The sequence below is a fragment of the Nerophis ophidion genome, linkage group LG04 (assembly GCF_033978795.1).
Source record: "Nerophis ophidion isolate RoL-2023_Sa linkage group LG04, RoL_Noph_v1.0, whole genome shotgun sequence".
NCBI lineage: Eukaryota > Metazoa > Chordata > Actinopteri > Syngnathiformes > Syngnathidae > Nerophis > Nerophis ophidion.
The window spans coordinates 38,197,003-38,218,041 of record NC_084614.1 but is presented as its reverse complement, the minus strand read 5'-3'; the positions used below and the strand labels follow the sequence as shown (position 1 = coordinate 38,218,041).

The 21,039-nt window shown below is 40.4% G+C and overlaps 1 protein-coding gene across 5 annotated transcripts in view; it reads right to left on the bottom strand.

The window, feature by feature from the left end:
- The window catches only part of ntm (neurotrimin), a 552,734-nt gene that overhangs the window by 204,729 nt on the left and 326,966 nt on the right, over positions 1–21,039 (bottom strand). For 4 of the 5 annotated variants that reach the window (XM_061898036.1, XM_061898037.1, XM_061898039.1 and 1 more), the window contains exon 1: positions 14,681–14,917. In XM_061898036.1, coding sequence (XP_061754020.1) covers positions 14,681–14,853 — 173 coding nt within the window. In that variant the 5' untranslated portion in view covers positions 14,854–14,917. Of the gene's footprint in view, positions 1–14,680; positions 14,918–21,039 lie in introns of those variants that run through there. The other variant, XM_061898038.1, reaches the window with a different exon arrangement.

Sequence of the window (21,039 nt, the reverse complement as noted above, 5' to 3'; positions counted from 1 at the left end):
AATAAAAATTTAAAATAAATAAAATAAATTGATTTTTGAAAAATGAGAATCGATTCTGAATCGCACAACGTGAGAATCGCGATTCAAATTTGAATCAATTTTTTTCCCACACCCCTAGTATATATGAAATTTTGTAATGGGTATATTCAAAATAACATTTAATATTTACATATTTTGATCATTTAAAGTATACACAGCGCATTATTTCAAAAACGCATCACAAAGTTAGTTGTTTTTTTTTCTTCATCACTGCAGACTTCATGAGAACCAACAAACATAATAAAACATCATTTACTATACAAGGTCTGCTGTTATTAGGATGCTGACTGCTGGGATGTTCATACATTCCCATTTAGATGAAAATTGTCTCATAATCCTCACAAAGAAACAAGGCAGGGGGCAGGGGTGAACAAGCGTCTTTTCGTGTCGTCCTCCCCAGTTTCGTGCCTTAAATGACTGTCAAAGTGTACCAACTTGTCGGAATACCTACTCAGACGTCTAATGTCCAGGTGAGGTGCATGATTTATGATCTAGAATAAAAGGAGTAAGGAAATGAGAAAGCAGCAGACCACTCCATGATGTCGCCGCTATAAATAGTTTGTGTGCGCTAGCGCTTTTAATAACAATATCACTAATACTTGGTTATCATTGACACAATGAAATGTAAATGGAGTATTGTTGGTGATTTTTTAATGGTTATTTATTGGATTTTATGGCCGAAATAGAGGAGCTCCCTTTGGCTCTGCAGTAAGCAGACATTTATGTACGTTTATTTAATATTATGAATGTATTAAACATATATATATATATATATATAAATATATATATATATATAATATATATATATATATATATATATATATATATATATATATATATATCAATCAATCAATCAATGTTTACTTATATAGCCCTAAATCACTAGTGTCTCAAAGGGCTGCACAAACCACCACGACATCCTCGGTAGGAAAACTCACACCCAGTGGGACATTGGTGACAATAATGACCCAGTGGGACGTCGGTGACAATGATGACTATGAGAACCTTAGAGAGGAGGAAAGCAATGGATGTCGAGCGGGTCTAACATGATACTGTGAAAGTTCAATCCACAATGGATACAACACAGTCGCGAGAGTCCAGTCCAAAGAGGATCCAAGACACAGCAGCGAGAGTCCCGTTCACAGCGGAGCCAGCAGGAAACCATCCCAAGCGTAGGCGGACCAGCAGCGCAGAGATGTCCCCAGCCGATACACAGGCGAGCAGTACATGGCCACCGGATCGGACCGGACCCCCTCCACACGGGAGAGTGGGACATAGAAGAAAAAGAAAAGAAACGGCAGATCAACTGGTCTAAAAAGGGAGTCTATTTAAAGGCTAGAGTATACAAATGAGTTTTAAGGTGAGACTTAAATGCTTCTACTGAGGTGGCATCGCGAACTGTTACCGGGAGGGCATTCCAGAGTACTGGAGCCCGAACGGAAAATGCTCTATAGCCCGCAGACTTTTTTTGGGCTTTGGGAATCACTAATAAGCCGGAGTCCTTTGAACGCAGATTTCTTGCCGGGACATATGGTACAATACAATCGGCAAGATAAGATGGAGCTAGACCGTGTAGTATTTTATACGTAAGTAGTAAAACCTTAAAGTCACATCTTAAGTGCACAGGAAGCCAGTGCAGGTGAGCCAGTACAGGCGTAATGTGATCAAACTTTCTTGTTCTTGTCAAAAGTCTAGCAGCCGCATTTTGTACCAACTGTAATCTTTTAATGCTAGACATGGGGAGACCCGAAAATAATACGTTACAGTAGTCGAGGCGAGACGTAACAAACGCATGGATAATGATCTCAGCGTCTTTAGTGGACAGAATGGAGCGAATTTTAGCGATATTACGGAGATGAAAGAAGGCCGTTTTAGTAACGCTTTTAATGTGTGCCTCAAAGGAGAGAGTTGGGTCGAAGATAACACCCAGATTCTTTACCGTGTCGCCTTGTTTAATTGTTTGGTTGTCAAATGTTAGAGTTGTATTATTAAATAGAGTTCGGTGTCTAGCAGGACCGATAATCAGCATTTCCGTTTTTTTGGCGTTGAGTTGCAAAAAGTTAGCGGACATCCATTGTTTAATTTCATTAAGACACGCCTCCAGCTGACTACAATCCGGCGTGTTGGTCAGCTTTAGGGGCATGTAGAGTTGGGTGTCATCAGCATAACAGTGAAAGCTAATACCGTATTTGCGTATGATGTCACCTAGCGGCAGCATGTAGATGCTGAAGAGTGCAGGGCCAAGGACCGAACCCTGGGGAACTCCACACGTTACCTTAACGTAGTCCGAGGTCACATTGTTATGGGAGACACACTGCATCCTATCAGTAAGATAAGAGTTAAACCAAGACAGGGCTAAGTCTGACATACCAATTCGTGTTTTGATACGTTCTAATAAAATATTATGATCGACGGTATCGAAAGCAGCGCTAAGATCGAGGAGCAGCAACATAGATGACGCATCAGAATCCATCGTTAGCAATAGATCATTAGTCATTTTTGCGAGGGCTGTCTCCGTGGAGTGATTTGCCCTGAAACCGGATTGAAAGGTTTCACATAGATTGTTAGACGCTAAGTGTTCATTTAACTGCTCCGCAACAATTTTTTCAAGGATTTTTGAAATAAAGGGAAGGTGAGACACCGGTCGGTAGTTTACCATGAGGTCAGGATCGAGGTTAGGTCTTTTAAGAAGAGGATGAATAACCGCTTTTTTGAATGCTAGGGGAACAGTGCCCGAGGAGAGTGATAAGTTTATAATATTTAGCACTGATGGACCTAATAATACAAAGAGCTCCTTGATCAGTTTCCCAGGAAGAGGGTCAAGTAAACATGTTGTCTGTTTTATTCCATTTACACGTTGTAACAATTCCTCTAATGTTATTTCCTCAAAACGAGAGAAAGTATTTTGGAGGGCAGTATCCGCCGTATATACAATCGTGTCAGTGTTAATAGAACCCCGTTGTAGCTGGGACGCATTGTCTTTAATCTCCTTTCTAATGACTTCAATTTTCTTACTAAAGAATTGCATAAAGTCATCAGCTGAGTGGGTTGAGCTACTGGAAGGAGTCCCTTGTTGGGTTAGCGATGCTACCGTACTAAACAAAAATTTAGGATCGTTTTTATTACGGTGGATGAGATTTGAGTAATATTTAGCTTTAGCTAAGGTAAGCATGCGTTTATAAGTTATTAAACCATCACTCCATGCTTGATGGTGCACCTCAAGTTTAGTCGTGCGCCATTTGCGTTCCAGCTTTCTACATAATAATTTCTGAGCTCTAGTGTCTTCTGTAAACCACGGGGTGCGCTTTTTTGGAGCCTTTTTTAACTTTAGCGGTGCTATGTTATCAATGGTTTCGCGCAGGGCGTCGTTAAAGTTGTTAGTGAGGTTATCAATAGAGCCCACATACTTTGGGAATGGTGCCATTACCGAGGGCAGTAGGTCAGCAAGAGTTGTCGTTGTGGCTGTATTAATGTTGCGGCTGCTATAGCAGTTATTATTATTATTAGTTTGACGAACATGCGTCTGAACCTCGAATTTTATAAGGTAATGATCAGACAATACTTTAGTATACGGGAGTATCGTAACTTTGGAAACGTTGATGCCCCTGACAAGCACTAGGTCTATCGTATTACCGTTGCGATGCGTGGGTTCATTTATTATTTGTGTGAGACCACAGCTATCAATTACAGTCTGGAGCGCTACGCACGGTGGGTCCGATGGGGTATTCATATGGATATTAAAGTCCCCCATTATGATTATATTATCGGCGTGTGTCACTAGATCAGCAACGAACTCTGAGAATTCATTAATAAAGTCCGAATAGGGCCCTGGGGGGCGGTAGATAACAGCCAGGTGTAGAGGCAGCGGTGTGACAGACCTCATAGTAAGCACCTCAAACGATTTATATTTATTATTTATGTTAGGACTAAGGTTAAAGTTTTCGTTGTATATTAGTGCAACCCCCCCACCCCTTTTGAGCGGACGGGCAATATGCGCATGTGTAAAGTTAGGAGGACATGCCTCATTTAGCGCAAAAAAGTCGTTTGGTTCAAGCCAGGTTTCGCTGAGACCGATGACGTTAAGATTGTTGTCTCTGATAATATCATTAACTAACAACGTTTTAGGAGACAATGATCTTATGTTTAAAAAACCTATATTATAGGTAGTGGGCTGTTTTAGGGAGTTTTTGATCAAATTATCCGTAGTAGCAATATTAATAATGTTGTGTTTATTATGCCCAGTGCATTTAGTATAGTTACGACCATATCTAGGAATTGATACGACAGGAATTTTCCGATTGTTTGATTGTTGCTTTGATAAACTGCACGCATCATGGTTAGCCACCTCAGTAACGGGGATTTTCCGATTGTTTGTTTGTTGCTTTGATAAACTGCACGCATCATAGTTAGCCACCTCAGTAAAACACATGTCCAACTCTGAAACACTCAAAGCAGAAAAAACTTGTTCTAATTTAACTGACTCCTTACCCAGACCAGTAGTCTCGCATTTTCCATCTAAATCCGTCTTCGGGATGGAGGAAAGTGGTGTTCTGTGGGGATTAGCCTTCTGCTTTGTTTTTAGCCCCGCTCGGCATCCGCGTTTCCGATCACACCGCTGGCGTCTGCTCCGTAGACGGCCCCCGCTGCTACTAGACTCCCCTGCTTCACAGGCCGCTGGATGTAGCCGCCGATGTATTCCCGTGCTAGTTAGCAAGTCTAGCACGCAAGTGTCTATCGGTCCAAAACGGCCCGATGTGTCCACATCCAGAAGTGTCTGGCGGTCGTACGTGATCACGGAGTGACCACGATGTGAGCCAGCCATTAAGTTTGTGGAATTGTCCGGTATTTCTGCCAAATGTTCCATCTTTAGCAGGAGCTCCTCGAGTGCGCAGCCCGTCCGGGCGCCATCTTCAATATATATATATATATATATATATATATATATATATGTATGTATGTATGTATATGTATGTATATATATATATATATATATATATATATATATATATATATATATATATATATATATATATATATATATATATATATATATACATACATATATATGTATTTGTCGTCATGTCTTTCATATTGATTGTTTTTTTCCCCCAAAAAGTGCAGTTCCCTTTTAAAGAAAACAAAACACTTGTCTGTCTTCGTTCCCAACCGTAGTCACAGTGAAGCCAAGCGCTACATACGTTTTCGTCATATTGTGGTACGGCAAAAAAAGCATCTTCCTCGAGGTCACACACGCCGGACGTGGTGCCCGCCCCAGTATTTGAGATGGACTGGATCATATTGATCATTTTCTCAAAATCCTTTTTTTGTTGTTTCTTGTTATTTTTTTTTTTAGAATCCATCCATCCATCCATTTTGTACTTCTTGTCCCTTTTGGGGTCGGTGGAGCCTATCTCAGCTGCATTCTTGCGGAAGGCGGCGTACACCCTGGACAAGTCGCCACCTCATCACAGGGCCAACACAGATAGACAGACAACATTCACACTCACATTCACACACTAGGGCCAATTTAGTGTTGCCAATCAACCTATCCCCAGGTGCATGTCTTTGGAATATCTTAGAAACTATACACCTAAATTTACTCATTTGTCGTTCACTTAATTTGACTATTTGAGGAAGAACGCACATATTGTGGATTTTTTAGGTGTTTTGGTTTGTCTAATCACTGGTATAAGGCTGAAAGAATGATGGCTCTGAATGATGGCTCTAAATGTAACCCAGAGTTCAGCCTAAAGAAAGAATGGTACAAAGGTTAAAGTCTTAAAAAGGAGGAACTAGCCTCAGATGTAATATTTATAATATCAATTAGCTACACATCCTTTTGACAAAATTCCCCTCATAGATGGATGGAACAACTCAAGCGTCTCCCTTTTCCTCACTTCCTTTTCCCTTATTTTTGACTGGCCACACCACCCTAGTGAGCACTTTTTGACACATGGACTCATTAACCCATTGAACTTGTCTTCCCTTTTGCTATAAGGAGGGTGAATAATTATCCATCTGGGCTCACTTTTGTAGAAGCTTGCTCTTGCGAACGCCCACTCGTGGTGTTGATCGTACGCGATACTGACTGATTGATGATGCTTTTGCAGGAGTGAAAGGAACGCTGTAACATTTACCTGTGGCCAGTTTTAAATAAATGCTTGCAAAGTCTTTCAGAAAACTCAACGTTTGACTGATCAGCAAAAGAAAGCGGGTAGGGTCTAACAGTTTACAAACTCCGGGAATAATTCCCTGGATAGGGGAGGACTTCAAGGTCAGGAACCAAAGGATTGACAAGAGTAATAAATAGAAGTTTTAACTTTTGTTTAGTAATCGTGTACTACTGACTTTGTTTTTAGTTCTTAGTTTATTATAAGCTTTCCTCTATCATTCATTTGGAATGAGCCAGACCAAGTAGAGCAAGTATATGATGCAGACAGTAGCCCTTGTTACCACCATCAGTCTATACGACACGTGTACAGTTCACTACCACAGTTTTGGTGACACCTTCCTACGAATGCTTTGGCCGATCTATGTACGGCACCCCAGCTTTTCAAAAGCAAACACTTTTGGATTTGCTCAAAAAAAGGTAGATTGTAAACTGTCACCCAGGTTGCAGACTCTCAAGAATGATTTGATGACATGAGGAGAAACCCAGAACAAAGGAGGTTGTGGGGTCGAGTATTATTGAAGGCTTGAGTAAAAAATTTCTCCGGTCGGGATTATTCCTTTAATTTGCATTACTCTGTATGTGTTCAGGCAGTAGGTCCCTGATGTGCCCTTTTCCTGTTAATTTCTTGGCCATATGAAACTAATGTGACACTTTACTCTATGACAATGGTGTGAGATAATGTATTATATTGACCATTTTGAAATTAGATTTTTCTCCTTGTGGCCAATCTGTTGCCCTAGCCAGAAAAGCCAAACATGGCTATTTAATTAGTGCAGTAACTAAACAAATACTTATCATTATTATTACTATGATTTATGTCACGGCCCGGGCGCATTCCGATGCGCATTCATCTGTAAGCTCGGCTGCGTGCGCCACTCCTGCTGCAGCAATCAATCAGCAATCTGCACACCTGAAGCTGATGAGACACCACACTTTTTAAGCCAGTGCAAACCTGCATTCCGGGCCAAAACGTCGTTACCTGTTCCATACAATAAGCCAAGGCGTGTCAAGCTCTGTGCGCACTCTCTCTCTGTGTTTCTCCCCCACCGTATTCATTTGTCTTGTGTCCTTTGTTGCCATCCAGCAGCATTCCTCTTTTTCCTGGTGACGAGCTGGGTGTCTCGTCTCCCCGTATTCCCTCTGGTTCCTTGACTGCCCACTTTGGATCAAGACCTCAATTCTGGACACGGACATTGACGCCTCGCTCTTGCCCCTGACCTCATGTATGTCCCTGGATCGCCGAGCTTGCCTAGCCTTCCATGGACTTCCTCTATACGCGCCTTCAACACCGCTCGGTAACACTCAACATATACTTACTTCACATAGTCGCACACATACACATTTGGGATTAGTTACATGTCTCATTTTTTTATTATATATATAATAGATAGAGCTAAACAACGTCCTTTTATCTGTGCCGTCTCCTTTCCCCGCTGTACCATAACAGTTTATTAATGATCATTATCGATTGCCTTGATTGTTTGCTTGATTGACTGATTAGCTGTTTTAAAAAGAGATTAAAATTTCATATCTAAATGTGTAGTTTTTACAAATCAAACCAGAATCTGTTCAGCCCAATGTCGCTTATACTGAGTAAACTTGGCAAAGTTTTAAATTAATCTCTTTCTCAATTTAAAACTGAATTGACGTTGTGGCGGATTTGCTTACATGTGAGCTGAAAAATAAAGCTCACATAGATCCACGCTGATGTCCGTGTCTCCTCTACTTAGCAGTCATAAAAAGATTAAAACCTTCCCAAACGTATTACACTATATACATCCATTCATACATTGTATTACTTTCATTTATTTTCGCGTAAAACCCCCCTACTAATTTTTAAGGTGTTGCAACTTTAATTTGGATTTGTAGTAGTAGCGACTTCTTTCTGGTCAACGTCCTTTGTTTTCACTTTATTGAAGTGTGCATGCAAGTGACGTCAAGGCCACATTGGCGTGTGCGCGTTTACACTGGAGTCACATTTTGCGTGCGGGTACAAGGGTACTAATGAATTAAAAAGGTACTCTACAGGTGCTGTTCATATTATTAGAATATCATGAAAAAGTTGATTTATTTCAGTAATTATATTCAGAACGTGAAACTTACATATTACATCAATTCATTACACACATAGTGATATATTTGAAATGTTTATTTCTTTACATTTTGATGATTAGTAATGACAATTACTGAAAATCCAAAATTCAGTATCTCAGAGAATTAGAATATTGGTTTCGACTAGTACCAAAAAATATTTTTTAGAAATGTGGGTCAACTGAAAAGTATGAACATGGAAAGTTTCAGCATGTACGGCAATCAATACTTAGTTGCAGCTCCTTTTGCCTGAATTGCTGCAGCAATACGGCGTGGCATGGAGTCGACCAGTCTGTTGCACTCCTCAGGTGTTATGAGAGCCCAGGTTGCTTTAATAGTGGCCTTCAGCTCTTCAGCATTGTTGGGTCTGGCATCTCGCATCTTCCGCTTCACAATACCCCATAGGTTTTCTATGGGGTTAAGGTCAGGTGAGTTTGCAGGCCAATCAAGAACAGGGATACCATGGTCCTTAAACCAGGTACTGGTAGATTTGGCACTGTGTGCAGGAGCCAAGTCATGTTGGAAAATGAAATCTTCACCTCCATAAAATTGGTCCGCGGCAGGCAGCATAACTTCTAAAACTTCCTGGTAGACTGCTGCATTGACCCTAGACCTCAGGAAACACAGTGGACCAACACCAGCGGATGACATGGCCCTCCAGACCATTAGCGATTGTGGAAATTTGACACTGGACTTCAGGCAACGTGGATTCTGTGCCTCTCTTGTCTTCCTACAGACTCTGGGACCTTGATTTCCAAAGGAGATACAAAATTTACTTTCATCTGAAAACATAACTTTGGACCACTCAGCAGCAGTCCAGTCCTTTTTGTCTTGAGCCCAGGCGAGACGCTTTTGACATTGTCTCTTATTCAAGAGTGGCTTTACACAAAGAATGTGACAGCTAAAGCCCATATCTTGCATACGTCGGTGCGCGGTGGTTCTTGAAGCACTGACTCCAGCTGCAGTCCACTCTTTGTGGATCTCCCCCACATTTTTGAATCGGTTTTGTTTGACAATCCTCTCCAGGGTGCAGTTTTCCCTCTTGCTTGTACACTTTTTTCTACCACATCTTTGTCTTCCCTTCTCCTCTCTATTAATGTGCTTGGACACAGAGCTCTGGGAACATCCAACCTCTTTGGCAATGACCTTTTGTGTCTTGCCCTCCTTCTTTAAAGTATCAATGGTCATCTTTTGGACAGTTGTCAAGTCAGCAGTCTTCCCCATGATTGTGTGTCATACAGAATCAAAACGAGAGACCATTTAAGGGTTTTCCCAGGTGTTTTGAGTTAGTTAGCTAATTATAGTGTGGCACCAGGTGTCTTCAATATCTGACCTTTTCGCCATATTCTAATTTTCTGAGATGTTGAATTTAGGGTTTTTATTGGTTGTCAGCTATAATCATCTAATTTTTGGCAAAAAACTCTTGAAATGTATCAGTCTGTTTGGAATGAATGTATACATTCTACAAGTTTGACTTTCTAAATGGAATTAATGAAATAAATCAACTTTTTCATGATATTCTAATAATATGACCAGCACCTGTACAGCTTTTGAAAAATACCTGTATTTTTTTTTCATACTATGACAGCACTCTGTGGTGACATTGCTGGCGATATTAGTCGAGTCACATGTTTGTCAACAAAAATGCACACAATACTTGCAAGCAGACACAGCGTGAAGACAGAAGAGGTAGAATGGAGGGATTTTGGCTTTAAAACTAATGCCGAAATTTAAAGCTATGAACACTGAAACGTCGCTCTGTTCGTGGTGCTTTAAAACATAGCTTGCTAGCTCGCAGCTATCGTCCGTCCACAGTGTTTAAGCTACTTCTAAATCACTAATCCTCGCCTCCATGACGACAATAAATGATTCATACAATTATCTTCCCCGCAGGATGAAGAATAACAAAACATGCTTTACTACACACGGTAGGAGTAACCACTAGACCACCTACTCAGGGGCCTAGTAGTTAGAGTGTCTGCCCTGAGATCGGTAGGTTGTGAGTTCAAATCCCGGCCGAGCCATACCAAAGACTATAAAAATTGGACTCATTCCTTTCTTGCTTGGCACTGAGCATCAAGGGTTGGAAATGGGGGTTGAATCACCAAAAATGATTCCCGGGCGGGGTACCGCTGCTGCCCACTGCTCCCCTCACTTCCCAGGGGATGATCAAGGGTGATGGGTCAAATGCAGAGAATAATTTCGTCACACCAAGATTGTGTGCGACAATCATTGGTACTTTAACTTTAACTTTAGGAGGATACAATAGCTAACCACTAACAGCAAGTTAGCGCTTCAAATACCGACTGTAACGAGTACGAGTACAAGAACCGTAACTAGTCGATACTACAATGATTACACCCATGCTCACTGGCACTCATCGAGGGCGGACGCTCCCTTTTCCTCTCCCTTATCTCTCCTGCTTGTTCCTTTGTCTTGTCTTGTCTTAACTTTCTTGTTGCCTCCTTTTGCACTGCTCTACAAATCAACATTGGAACTATTTAACTGAACTCAACGAAATTTAAAAGATCTTGGGTTTAGGGGAACTTGCTTGTCGTTACGGAGCGGTTGTTGCTGGACACACGACGAACTCTGGGGGGTAGATGGAGTGCCGTGTGCCTCGCTACCCTTTCAGTCAGGGTCGTGAAGATAGCCACCTATTCGGAATTATGACAACAGGACATCTGGTGATTGGAGTAAGCGCTGCTCTGGTTTGTAGACAAATTGGAAGTTGCTGGCAGTCTTCAAAGCACCATGAATTGAATTGATTAACGTGGACCCCGACTTAAACAAGTTGAAAAACTTATTCGGGTGTTACCATTTCATGGTCAATTGTACTGTGCAATCTACTAATAAAAGTCTCAATCAATCACCCCGAAGCTGCCACGTATGATTGGAGGAGGCGGGAATAACTGTGGACAAGCTTGTGATTTGGATAACATCAGACTGTCTGCCCCGCAGAATGCATTTTGAGAATCCGTCAGAGACTATTAAGAGTGAAAAGCAAATTTGATTTTCACTTGCATACAGAACATTCTAACTTGGATTGTTTCCCTGGCTTCAAGACTCTCCCAAAGGATAGTGCGGCGAAGACACAACAAACTCCCTTCTCATGGACACACACCTGTTATTGCTGACTTTGGACTGACTATCGGCTGCACAACATCAAGGCCGCGGAACAGAGACACGTGGCAAGCTTACACACACACATGCATCCACAAAAATATACGCCACACACACATGCCCCACTCCACATCCAACGCCCTTGACGCAAATCCTTTAGGGGTGATGGTTGGATGGGCAGCGGCTGAAGAGCTGCAGCCTGCCACTGTGACCCCCACTCCCTCCCCTCTGATGCTAGATATCTTAAGATGGATGTTGTAATACGTATATGTGCTTTGCTATGGAGGTTTTATCCCACTCCAGACTGTTCCCAGTCTAGATTGTATTTTTTTTAATCCTCTTTCCCCAGTGTTTACCTTTTTCCCATCTTTTCAGGGCGCCTTGTGACGACCCATCAGCGTTCCTGTTCTGTAACCCTGTACACTGTTTGTTTTTGTCTAATCTTGAATGGGTTTGTGCTGAAATCAAAGTTTTGTTGTACTTGTGCAATGACAATAAAGACCTACCTACCTATGTTTTATAACACAACTATTTGTCATTTTTTTTATGTTTTAAAAACTCAGGAAATACGTCCCTGGACACAGGAGGACTACTTTATTTATGACTAAAGTATGACCCTTTAATGACATGGCGATGGATCGTTACCCATATTTGTGATACCACCCAAAACGTATGTAAAGTATCCAAACAACAGAGCTGTAAGTGTCCTCCATGCTTATCATATATTAACAAAAGTATAGATAGAACATGTTAAAACAGAAAGTAACCAGATGTTAACAGTAAATTAACAAGTACATTAATAATCCATCCATTTTCTACAGCTTGTCCCTCATTATTTTGACAAACAATATACTATTGGAAACGACACAATATGTTACTACAAACCTCAGCAGCCAAATTAAAAGACTTTGTAACCCGTTTGGTTACCGTCTACTGAAAGAGAAGTCGTCTAGTATGTTCACTATATTTAATGCCAAAAGTGTTTTTTATTTGCAGTAATATACATATGTTCAATGTATTATAAGGTTTTATTTTACACTAAAGCCAATAATGACATTTTTGTGTTACCTTTTAGTTTGAAAAGTATAAAAAAGTATCGAAATACATCTTGGTACCGGAATCAGTACCAACATATTGGTAGTGGGACAACCCTAGTTGTGGTGAAGAAGGAGCTGAGCCGGAAGGCAAAGCTCTCAATTTACATTCCCATCCTCACCTATGGTCATGAGCTTTGGGTCATGACCGAAAGGATAAGATCACGGGTACAAGCGGCCGAAATGAGTTTCCTTTGCCGGGTGGAGGGACTCTCCCTTAGAGATAGGGTGAGAAGCTCTGCCATCCGAGAGGAGCTCAAAGTAAAGCCGCTGCTCCTCCACATCGAGAGGAGCCAGATGAGGTGGTTCGGGCATCTGGTCAGGATGCCACCCGAACGCCTCCCGAGGGAGGTGTTTAGGGCACGTCCAACCGGTAGGAGGCCACGGGGAAGACCCAGGACACGTTGGGAAGACTACGTCTCCCGGCTGGCCTGGGAACACCTCGGGATCCCCTGGGAAGAGCTGGACGATGTGGCTGGGGAAAGGGAAGTCTGGGCTTCCCTGCTTAGGCTGCTGCCCCCGCGACCTGACCTCGGATAAGCGGAAGAACTTGAAGGATGGATGGATGGACAACCCTAGTTTGGACGTTTCATTTTTACATCACTGACTTAAGTATGAAAAATGATGTTGTGAATGATCTGAAGGATTTTCTTCACCTGTGAGTAATGTAGTTAAACGGCGTGTTGGTCCTCCACGGATATTGGAGCACTGATAACGCCTACATGCCAGAGAAGGCTGGTTTCCAATCATACGATATGGGTGTGTTAATCCGATCTTTCAAAAGCCAAACAGGATCAGATTAAGGTGGTCCCATGTCTTTATGAAACCTTATTTTGAGCCAAATTGTTTTAGAAACTAGACTAATTTAATGCTTGGTAACATACTGATTGTGTTTTTTAAAATCCATTTGTACGTGGGGACATTGCTTAAAGCACCACTCAAGAACTTTCTGTTTTGGTTGATTTTGGCAGCGCCAGTGGACCAAAGCGGTAGTGTTTTGCCAAGACAAGACCACATTTCTCATGAAGACCAGCACATACAGCATCAAACTGACACGATAATATCACAATGTATCAGTATTACTGATCTTTCCACAGTAAAAACTTAACATATGGAACTGGAACCATCAAGCTGGTGGCTATTTATTGCTACCACACACATTTCTGATAGCTAACATTGGCATTTTCATTTTGATTTAAGCAGCGAAAGTCACTTAGTAGTTTAGGAACAGAATCAAGGCAGCATTGGTCGAAAATCCCTCCTTGTCTTTGAGCTCACGCCAGCGAGTGAAAGTCTGGGCAATGTTGATCCTTGACTGTCCTTTTGTCCGAGTAGCCTCTTTTCTTCTTATGTTTGTCCCCTCAAGCAAAACTTTTTGTTTCTTTGGTTGTTTTGCAGATTCTGGCATGATAGCAGTAATTGCACGTTTGCATTCAACTTCCATTTTCCATCATCTTAGAGAGTTTTTACTGGCTGCCCGTTCATTTTAGAACTGATTTTAAAACCTTGCTGTTTGTTTTTAAAGCTTTGCATGGACTGGCTCCTCATTTTATCTCGGACCTCAACCAAACTTACAATCTTGCACGCCCTCTGAGGTCCGCGAGACAGCTCCAGCTCGTGGTGGCCAAGACCAGACTTAAAAGTAGGGGAGACAGGGCCTTCTCTGTGGTCGGCACTATGATAAACTCCTTATGAGGCAACACGGAGGATGTGAAAATATCACTTTTATCCATATCGTCGAAAATGATTGCTTGTCACTTCACCTTATTTACAAGACAGACCTTTTTTCCCAACCCGTAGCATCTCCTCCTACAGTCTCCAACATACTTAAGTGTTTAGCTTAATTCACCCCAGCCCCAAACACACAGTTTCTGTAGTTCTGCGCTGTCACACAACAATTAAAAAAGACAGCCTTCTCTCGTAAAAACCCGCAAAAGAAGCGGAGTATCGCTTGTGAATTGAATGACTAATCCTTTGAAATCCCACAACATTATTCAGCAGCAGCAGCAGGAACATGATAAAACAGACAGCATTTCAATGTAATCACTGTTCACCATAATCCCATTTGCCCACCAGATACTGAATGTAGACCTCCACGGAATGTAGGACTATGACAGCAGCAGAGGGACGACATTATATTAAAAACACAAACGTGACTCACCTGAGAAATAACGTTTCTCCTTGTCGCACGGTAATATTGTCCATCACTTTGGTGTCAGGTAGAGAATCGCTTTGACTGCGGACAGGCAACCCTGCAGGGACAAGAACCAAAATCCTCAGAGAGAGAAAGGCTGTGCATCTGAAAAAGGGGACAAAGTATCCCCGGACAGACATTATCCTCAGTATCTAGAAGTGTGGAAAAAGACCCATGTGAAACAAGCCCACGTTCGCACTGTAAACGTTCTCCTGGAGATTACCGGTATTCACACCCAAGTCATTAGCCTTAATCCAAATCCTGTCGCCAGGTTGCTGTCATGTGTAATAGTGGAAAGGCACAGACCCCTTCTGCGGTTGGATTGCCCCCACTCTTAGATTTTTCAATAATAATTGTCTCTCCATTGTTTTATCTGTACACCAACCAACCTCACAAAAAATAGGAAGCATTCAAGCTCAAATCAGTGAACAATATCAATAACTGAGAATATAAAAACGGATTAAGGTGAAATGAGTCCTGAACGTACAAATCCCTAATTCAGAAATGTTCTTTGCTAGGCTTTGTTGAAAACGGTTTACGTCTTAGTTTTTTTTTCCTGCACACCTTTGATTAAAACATTGGTAACACTTTACACTTTAGTATTGGGAACATATTCACCATTAATTAGTTGCTTATTAAAGTAACAAAGACTTAATTTTGAGTTATTTGGACACTAGGGAAACATATAAGGGTTTGGGTTTGGGTTACTAATAAGCAATAATTTTTGTTGCGATCCACTTCATGGATCGTTTGTTGTTTACTTTTCTGTATGTTTGATCACGTTTTGGACTCTGGCGTTTCCCTGAGTTGAACACTTCCTAGTTTATACTCGTCACCATGGCAACGTAATTGTTTCACCTGCACTGGCGCACACCAGTCGTTAATTATTGTGTTGTATTTAAGACCGCCTGCTACCTCAGTTCCTCCTGGACGTTTTGCTTGCTTAAGGCAACTGTTATGTTGTGTATTCTTGTTTTTCTGTTTGTTCCACGCTAGGTTTAGCTTAGCCTCCGCGTGCTCGGCTTGCGCTACTTCGAACTCTGAAGTCTGCCTCTCGTAGCATTTAGCTTCCCGTGCTAAGGCACACCTTTGTTTTGCTCTTTTGTCAAGTATTACTTTGGTTATTCATATTAAAATCTGCTCCTACCTTCATTCCTGCCTGCTCCAGTCCTTTGGCATCGAGAGGTGGCACTCCTCGCGCATCCAAGATGCGACCCAATCGTAACAAATTTTGAGGTTATTGAGACAAGACTCTTAGTTAATGGCTTACTGGTTGTATAATGAGGCCATGCAGATTAAAGCATTAATAAGTGCAGTATTTTTTGGACTATACATCACAGTTTTTTTCATAGTTTGGCCGGGGGTGCGACTTATACTCAGGGGCGATTTATGTGTGAAACTATTAACACGTTACCATAAAACATTAAATAATATTATTCAGCTCATTCACATAAGAGACTAGACCATGTGTGTCAAACTCAAATACAGAGTGGGCCAAAATTTTAAACTGAACAAAGCCCCGGGCCGAGGTTGAACAAATTAATCTTTTAATAGGGACCCAAACAAGTTTTTCATTGAATATTGAACAAGCAAGGCTTATATAATTTTATAGTGACATGCAAAATTGAGTTTCAAATAATAATAATAATAATTGAAAAATATCAATGGCATATCAAATCAAATTTAAATAAAAATTTAGTGCCTCTTTTGTATTTGCAGCCTTCTGAGGTAAATATTAACATTAACTTTTTCCAGAGGCTAATACATTTTAAAATAAAATAATGAAAAAATCAACCATTCAGGCCTTTTTACTGCTCATTTAATTTCGGGGCTCAGGTAGGTGGGGTTAGGGAGGCGGGGTTTGTTAGTAGCGGGGAGGGGGTGTATATTGTAGCGGTCCGGAAGAGTTAGTGCTGCAAGGGGTTCTGGGTATTTGTTCTGTTGTGTTTATATTGTGTTATGTTGTGTTACGGTGCGGATGTTCTCCTGAAATGTGTTGGTCATTCTTATTTGGTGTGGGTTCACAGTCTGGCGCATATTTGTAATAGTGTTTGCCTTGCATTTACTTACATGTGTGTAGAAGCCACATATATTACGTGACTGGGCCGGCACGCTTTTAGTGAGGAGGAAAAACAGACTTGACGTTAGGTTGTAGGGGACGCTAAAGGCAGTGCCTTTAAGGCACACCCCCAATATTGTTGTCCGGGTGGTATTCGGGAGAATAGTTGCACCGGGAGATTTTTGGGAGGGGCACTGAAATTCGAGAGTCTCCCGGGGAATCGGTGAATGCGGTGTTACAGCGACACCGCTGTATAATTTGGCCCGCGGGCCAGAGTTTGACACCTATGGACTAGACGTATAAGATTTCATGGGATTTAGCGATTAGAAGTGACAGATTGTTTGGTAAACATATAGCATGTTCTATATGTTATAGTTTTTTGAATGACTCTTATCATAAAATGTTACGCTAACATACCAGACACCTTCTCAGTTGGTTATTTATGCGTCATGTAACGTACACTTATTCAGCCTGTTGTTCACTATTCTTTATTTATTTTGAATTGCCTTTCAAATGTCTATTTTTGGTGTTGGGTTTTATCAAATAAATTTACCCCAAAAATGCGACTTATACTCCAGTGCGACTTATATATGTTTTGTTTCCTTCTTTATTATGCATTTTCGGCAGGTGCGACTTATACTCCGGATCGGCTTATACTCCGAAAAATACGGTACTTAATAATGACTAATTAATAGCCAATATGTTACTAATTTGCATTTTAATACACAACTAATTAATGGTGAATATGTGTTCCCCATACTAAAGTGTTACCAAAGTATTTTATGCAGATTATTAAGATGTGTCGTCTGTAATAAGGCCTTGTCGGTATATTTATTGATTTCTTTTTCCTCAAAACTTTTTAATTTTACATTTTGATTTACATTGTATGTTGTTAAAATAGTATAGCAAATACCCACTTAAACTCCCACATTTGTATTGACCTTAATTTGCCTCCAAGCTATGTGATTACAATTACAGGCTGCCTGACTACTATATGCTGTTTTGGTGAGAGTGATAATTGTTTTGGTACTGGTTGACAACAGTTTGGGTATTTCCAATCACATGTAAAACGCTGAGAGAATGATGACTAAATATAACCCCAAGATTCAAGCTGTCCTCACATACTGTAGCCAAAGAAAGAATGTCACATCGTCTCAAAGGGGGAACAAGCCTCAGATTGGATATTTGTAATTAATAATAATTATTTTAATGAATACATTTATCCCTAACCAGTTTTAAATACATACCTTGGAAATCTCTCTGAAGACCCGACTTTTGATTGTTCAACAAAAGAACGCGGGTAGAGTCTAACAATATGTTTTGTTTCAGAGAAGAACATTCTCCAACAACAACAAAGACACAATTTTACGCATCTAGAAATCTTATCAAAGACTTCCCTTCGTATTTTTACAAAACCCAAAACCAGCGAAGTTGGCACGTTGTGTAAATCGTAATTAAAAACAGAATACAGTGATTTGCAAATCCTTTTCAACTTATATTTAATTAAATAGACTGCAAAAACAAGATACTTAATGTTTGAACTACAAAAAATGTTTATTTTGCAAATAATCATTAACTTGGAATTTAATGGTAGTAACACATTCCAAAAAAGGTTGGCACAGGGGCATTTTTACCACTGTGTTACATGGCCTTTAATTTTAACAATACTCAGTAAACGTTAGTGAACGGAGGAGACCAATTTTTTAAACTTTTCAAGTAAAAATTCCCTCCCATTCTTGCTTGATGTACAGCTTAAGTTGTTCAACAGTCCGGGGTCTCCGTTGTCGTATTTTACACGTCATAATGTGCCACACATTTTCGATGGGAGACAGGTCTGGACTACAGGTAGGCCAGTCTAGTACCTGCACATTTTTACTACGAATCCACGCTGTTGTAACACCTGCAGAAAGTGGCTTGGCATTTTCTTGCTGAAATAAACAGGGGCATCCTTGAAAAATACATTGCTTAGATGGCAACATATGTTGCTCCAAAACCTGTACCTACCTTTCAGCATTAATGGTGCCTTCACAGATGTGTAAGTTACCCATGACTTGGGTAATAATACAGACACTGGCTTTTAAACTTTGCACCTATAACAATCCAGATGGTTCTTTTCCTCTTTAGTCCCGAGGACACGACGTCCAGTTTCCAAAAACAATTTGAAATGTGGACTCGTCAGACCACAGAACAATTTTCCACTTTGAATCAGTCCATCTTACATGAGCTCAAGCACAGTGAAGCTGGCGGCGTTTCTGGGTGTTGTTGATATATGGCTTTCGTTTTGCGTAGTAGAGTTTTAACTTGCACTTACAGATGTAGCGACAAAGTGTAGATACTGACAGTGGTTTTCTGGAGTGTTCCTGAGCTCATGTGATACAGTACTGCCTCAGGGATTGAAGGTCACAGAGATTCAATGTTGGTTCTCGGCCTTGCTGCTTACATGCAGTGATTTCCCCAGATTCTCCGAACCTTTTGATGATATTACCGACTGTAGATGGTGAAATCCCTAAATTTCTTGCAATAGCTCGTTGAGAAATGTTGTTATTAAAAACTGTTCAACAATTTGCTCAAGCATTTGTTCACAAAGTGGTGACCCTCGTTTGTGAATGACTGAGCATTTCATGGTAGCTGCTTTTATACCCAATCATGGCACCCACCTGTTCCCAATTAGCCTGTTCACATGTGGGATGTTCCAAATAAGTGTTTAATGAGTATTCCTCAACTTTCTCAGTCGTTTTTGCCACTTGTGCCAGTTTTTTTAAACATGTTGCAGGTATCAAATTCCAAATGAGGTAATATTTGCAAAAAATAACAAAGTTTACCAGTTCGAATGTTAAGTACCTTCTCTTTGCAGTCTATTCAATTGGATATATGTTGAAAATGATTTGCAAATTTTTGTATTCTGTTTTTATTTATGATTTACACAACGTGCAAACTTCTCTGGTTTTGGTTTCTGCATACCTTTAGAGTGACTGCTACTCTTATTCAAGTTTTGATATCCATAAACTAATATCTTATCAAAAATTACACATTGGAATTATGTGACAAGAACACCACAGTGTTTAAGGGTAACTGCTTCTAATTATCAATTGATTGGCTAAATATTACTTTTCTAGCTTTACTTGTATTTAAAAAAATGTTTATCGGGACTACTTGCTGTGGTTGTGGTTCTAAAATAACTGTAACTAATGCTGAATTTTCATTTTGATCCTATAATATATCCACATGAATCATACCTAATTTTATTACTTTCTAGTTTGGGAAATCAGAAAAGGTTTGGTCAAAGTAAATTAGTCAAACAGCGAAAAATGATAGCTATGAAAAACACTAAGCTTTTTATTGTTAATCCATCCATTTTCTACCATTTGGAATAAACATATGCAGTCTTTAAATTGAAATGGAGTTATCATTTGTTTTTGGAAAGACTAAGACATTAGTTAAGGTCAAGGCGCAGTAAATTGATTGATGTGGACACCTTTGTTACTGGATACTTTCCAATACGTCTTGGACAATTTGTATCTGTAAGTAATATGTAACTATAATTAATTGATAGTTGTTTGTATTGACAAACGTGTTTTAGACTGCAGTATTGTTCACTGAAGGACAAGTATTATGTTCTGCCCTCCCTGAAAGTTGATATTTATTTTGGGAATAGATAAACAGTCCTTTAATTCAAAGACGATAAACAGTCCAAGTTGAGGTCATTTATTGTTTGCCTCGTTATGAAATTACTGTCAAACTAAATTCGGGAAAGTATATCAATTTAACCATGAAATACCAAAAACATTGTTAAATCAACAATACTCAACCTACTCAGTAACCTAGTGGTTAGAGTGTCCGCCCTGAGATCGGTAGGTTGTGAGTTCAAACCCCAGCCGAGTCATACCAAAGACTATAAAAATGGAACCCATTACCTTCCTGCTTGGCACTCAGCATCAAAGGTTGGAATTAGGGGTTAAATCACCATAAATTATTCCAGGGCGCGGCACCGCTGCTGCCCACTGCTCCCCTCAAATCCCAGGAAGTGAACAAGAGGATGGGTCAAATGCAGAGGACAAATTTCACCACACCTAGTGTGTGTGACAATCATTGGTACTTTAACTTTTAACTTAACTTAATACAGCCTGGTACCAACTGAAATTAGCAAATGAAACCATACAGTAAAAAACGTTAGCACTTATGTCGCGAGCTTGATGTCAACTTAAAATAAACTTTACCATTGACAGGTTAACAAAAATTTGTTTCGAGATCGCAATGTTTTTAAAAT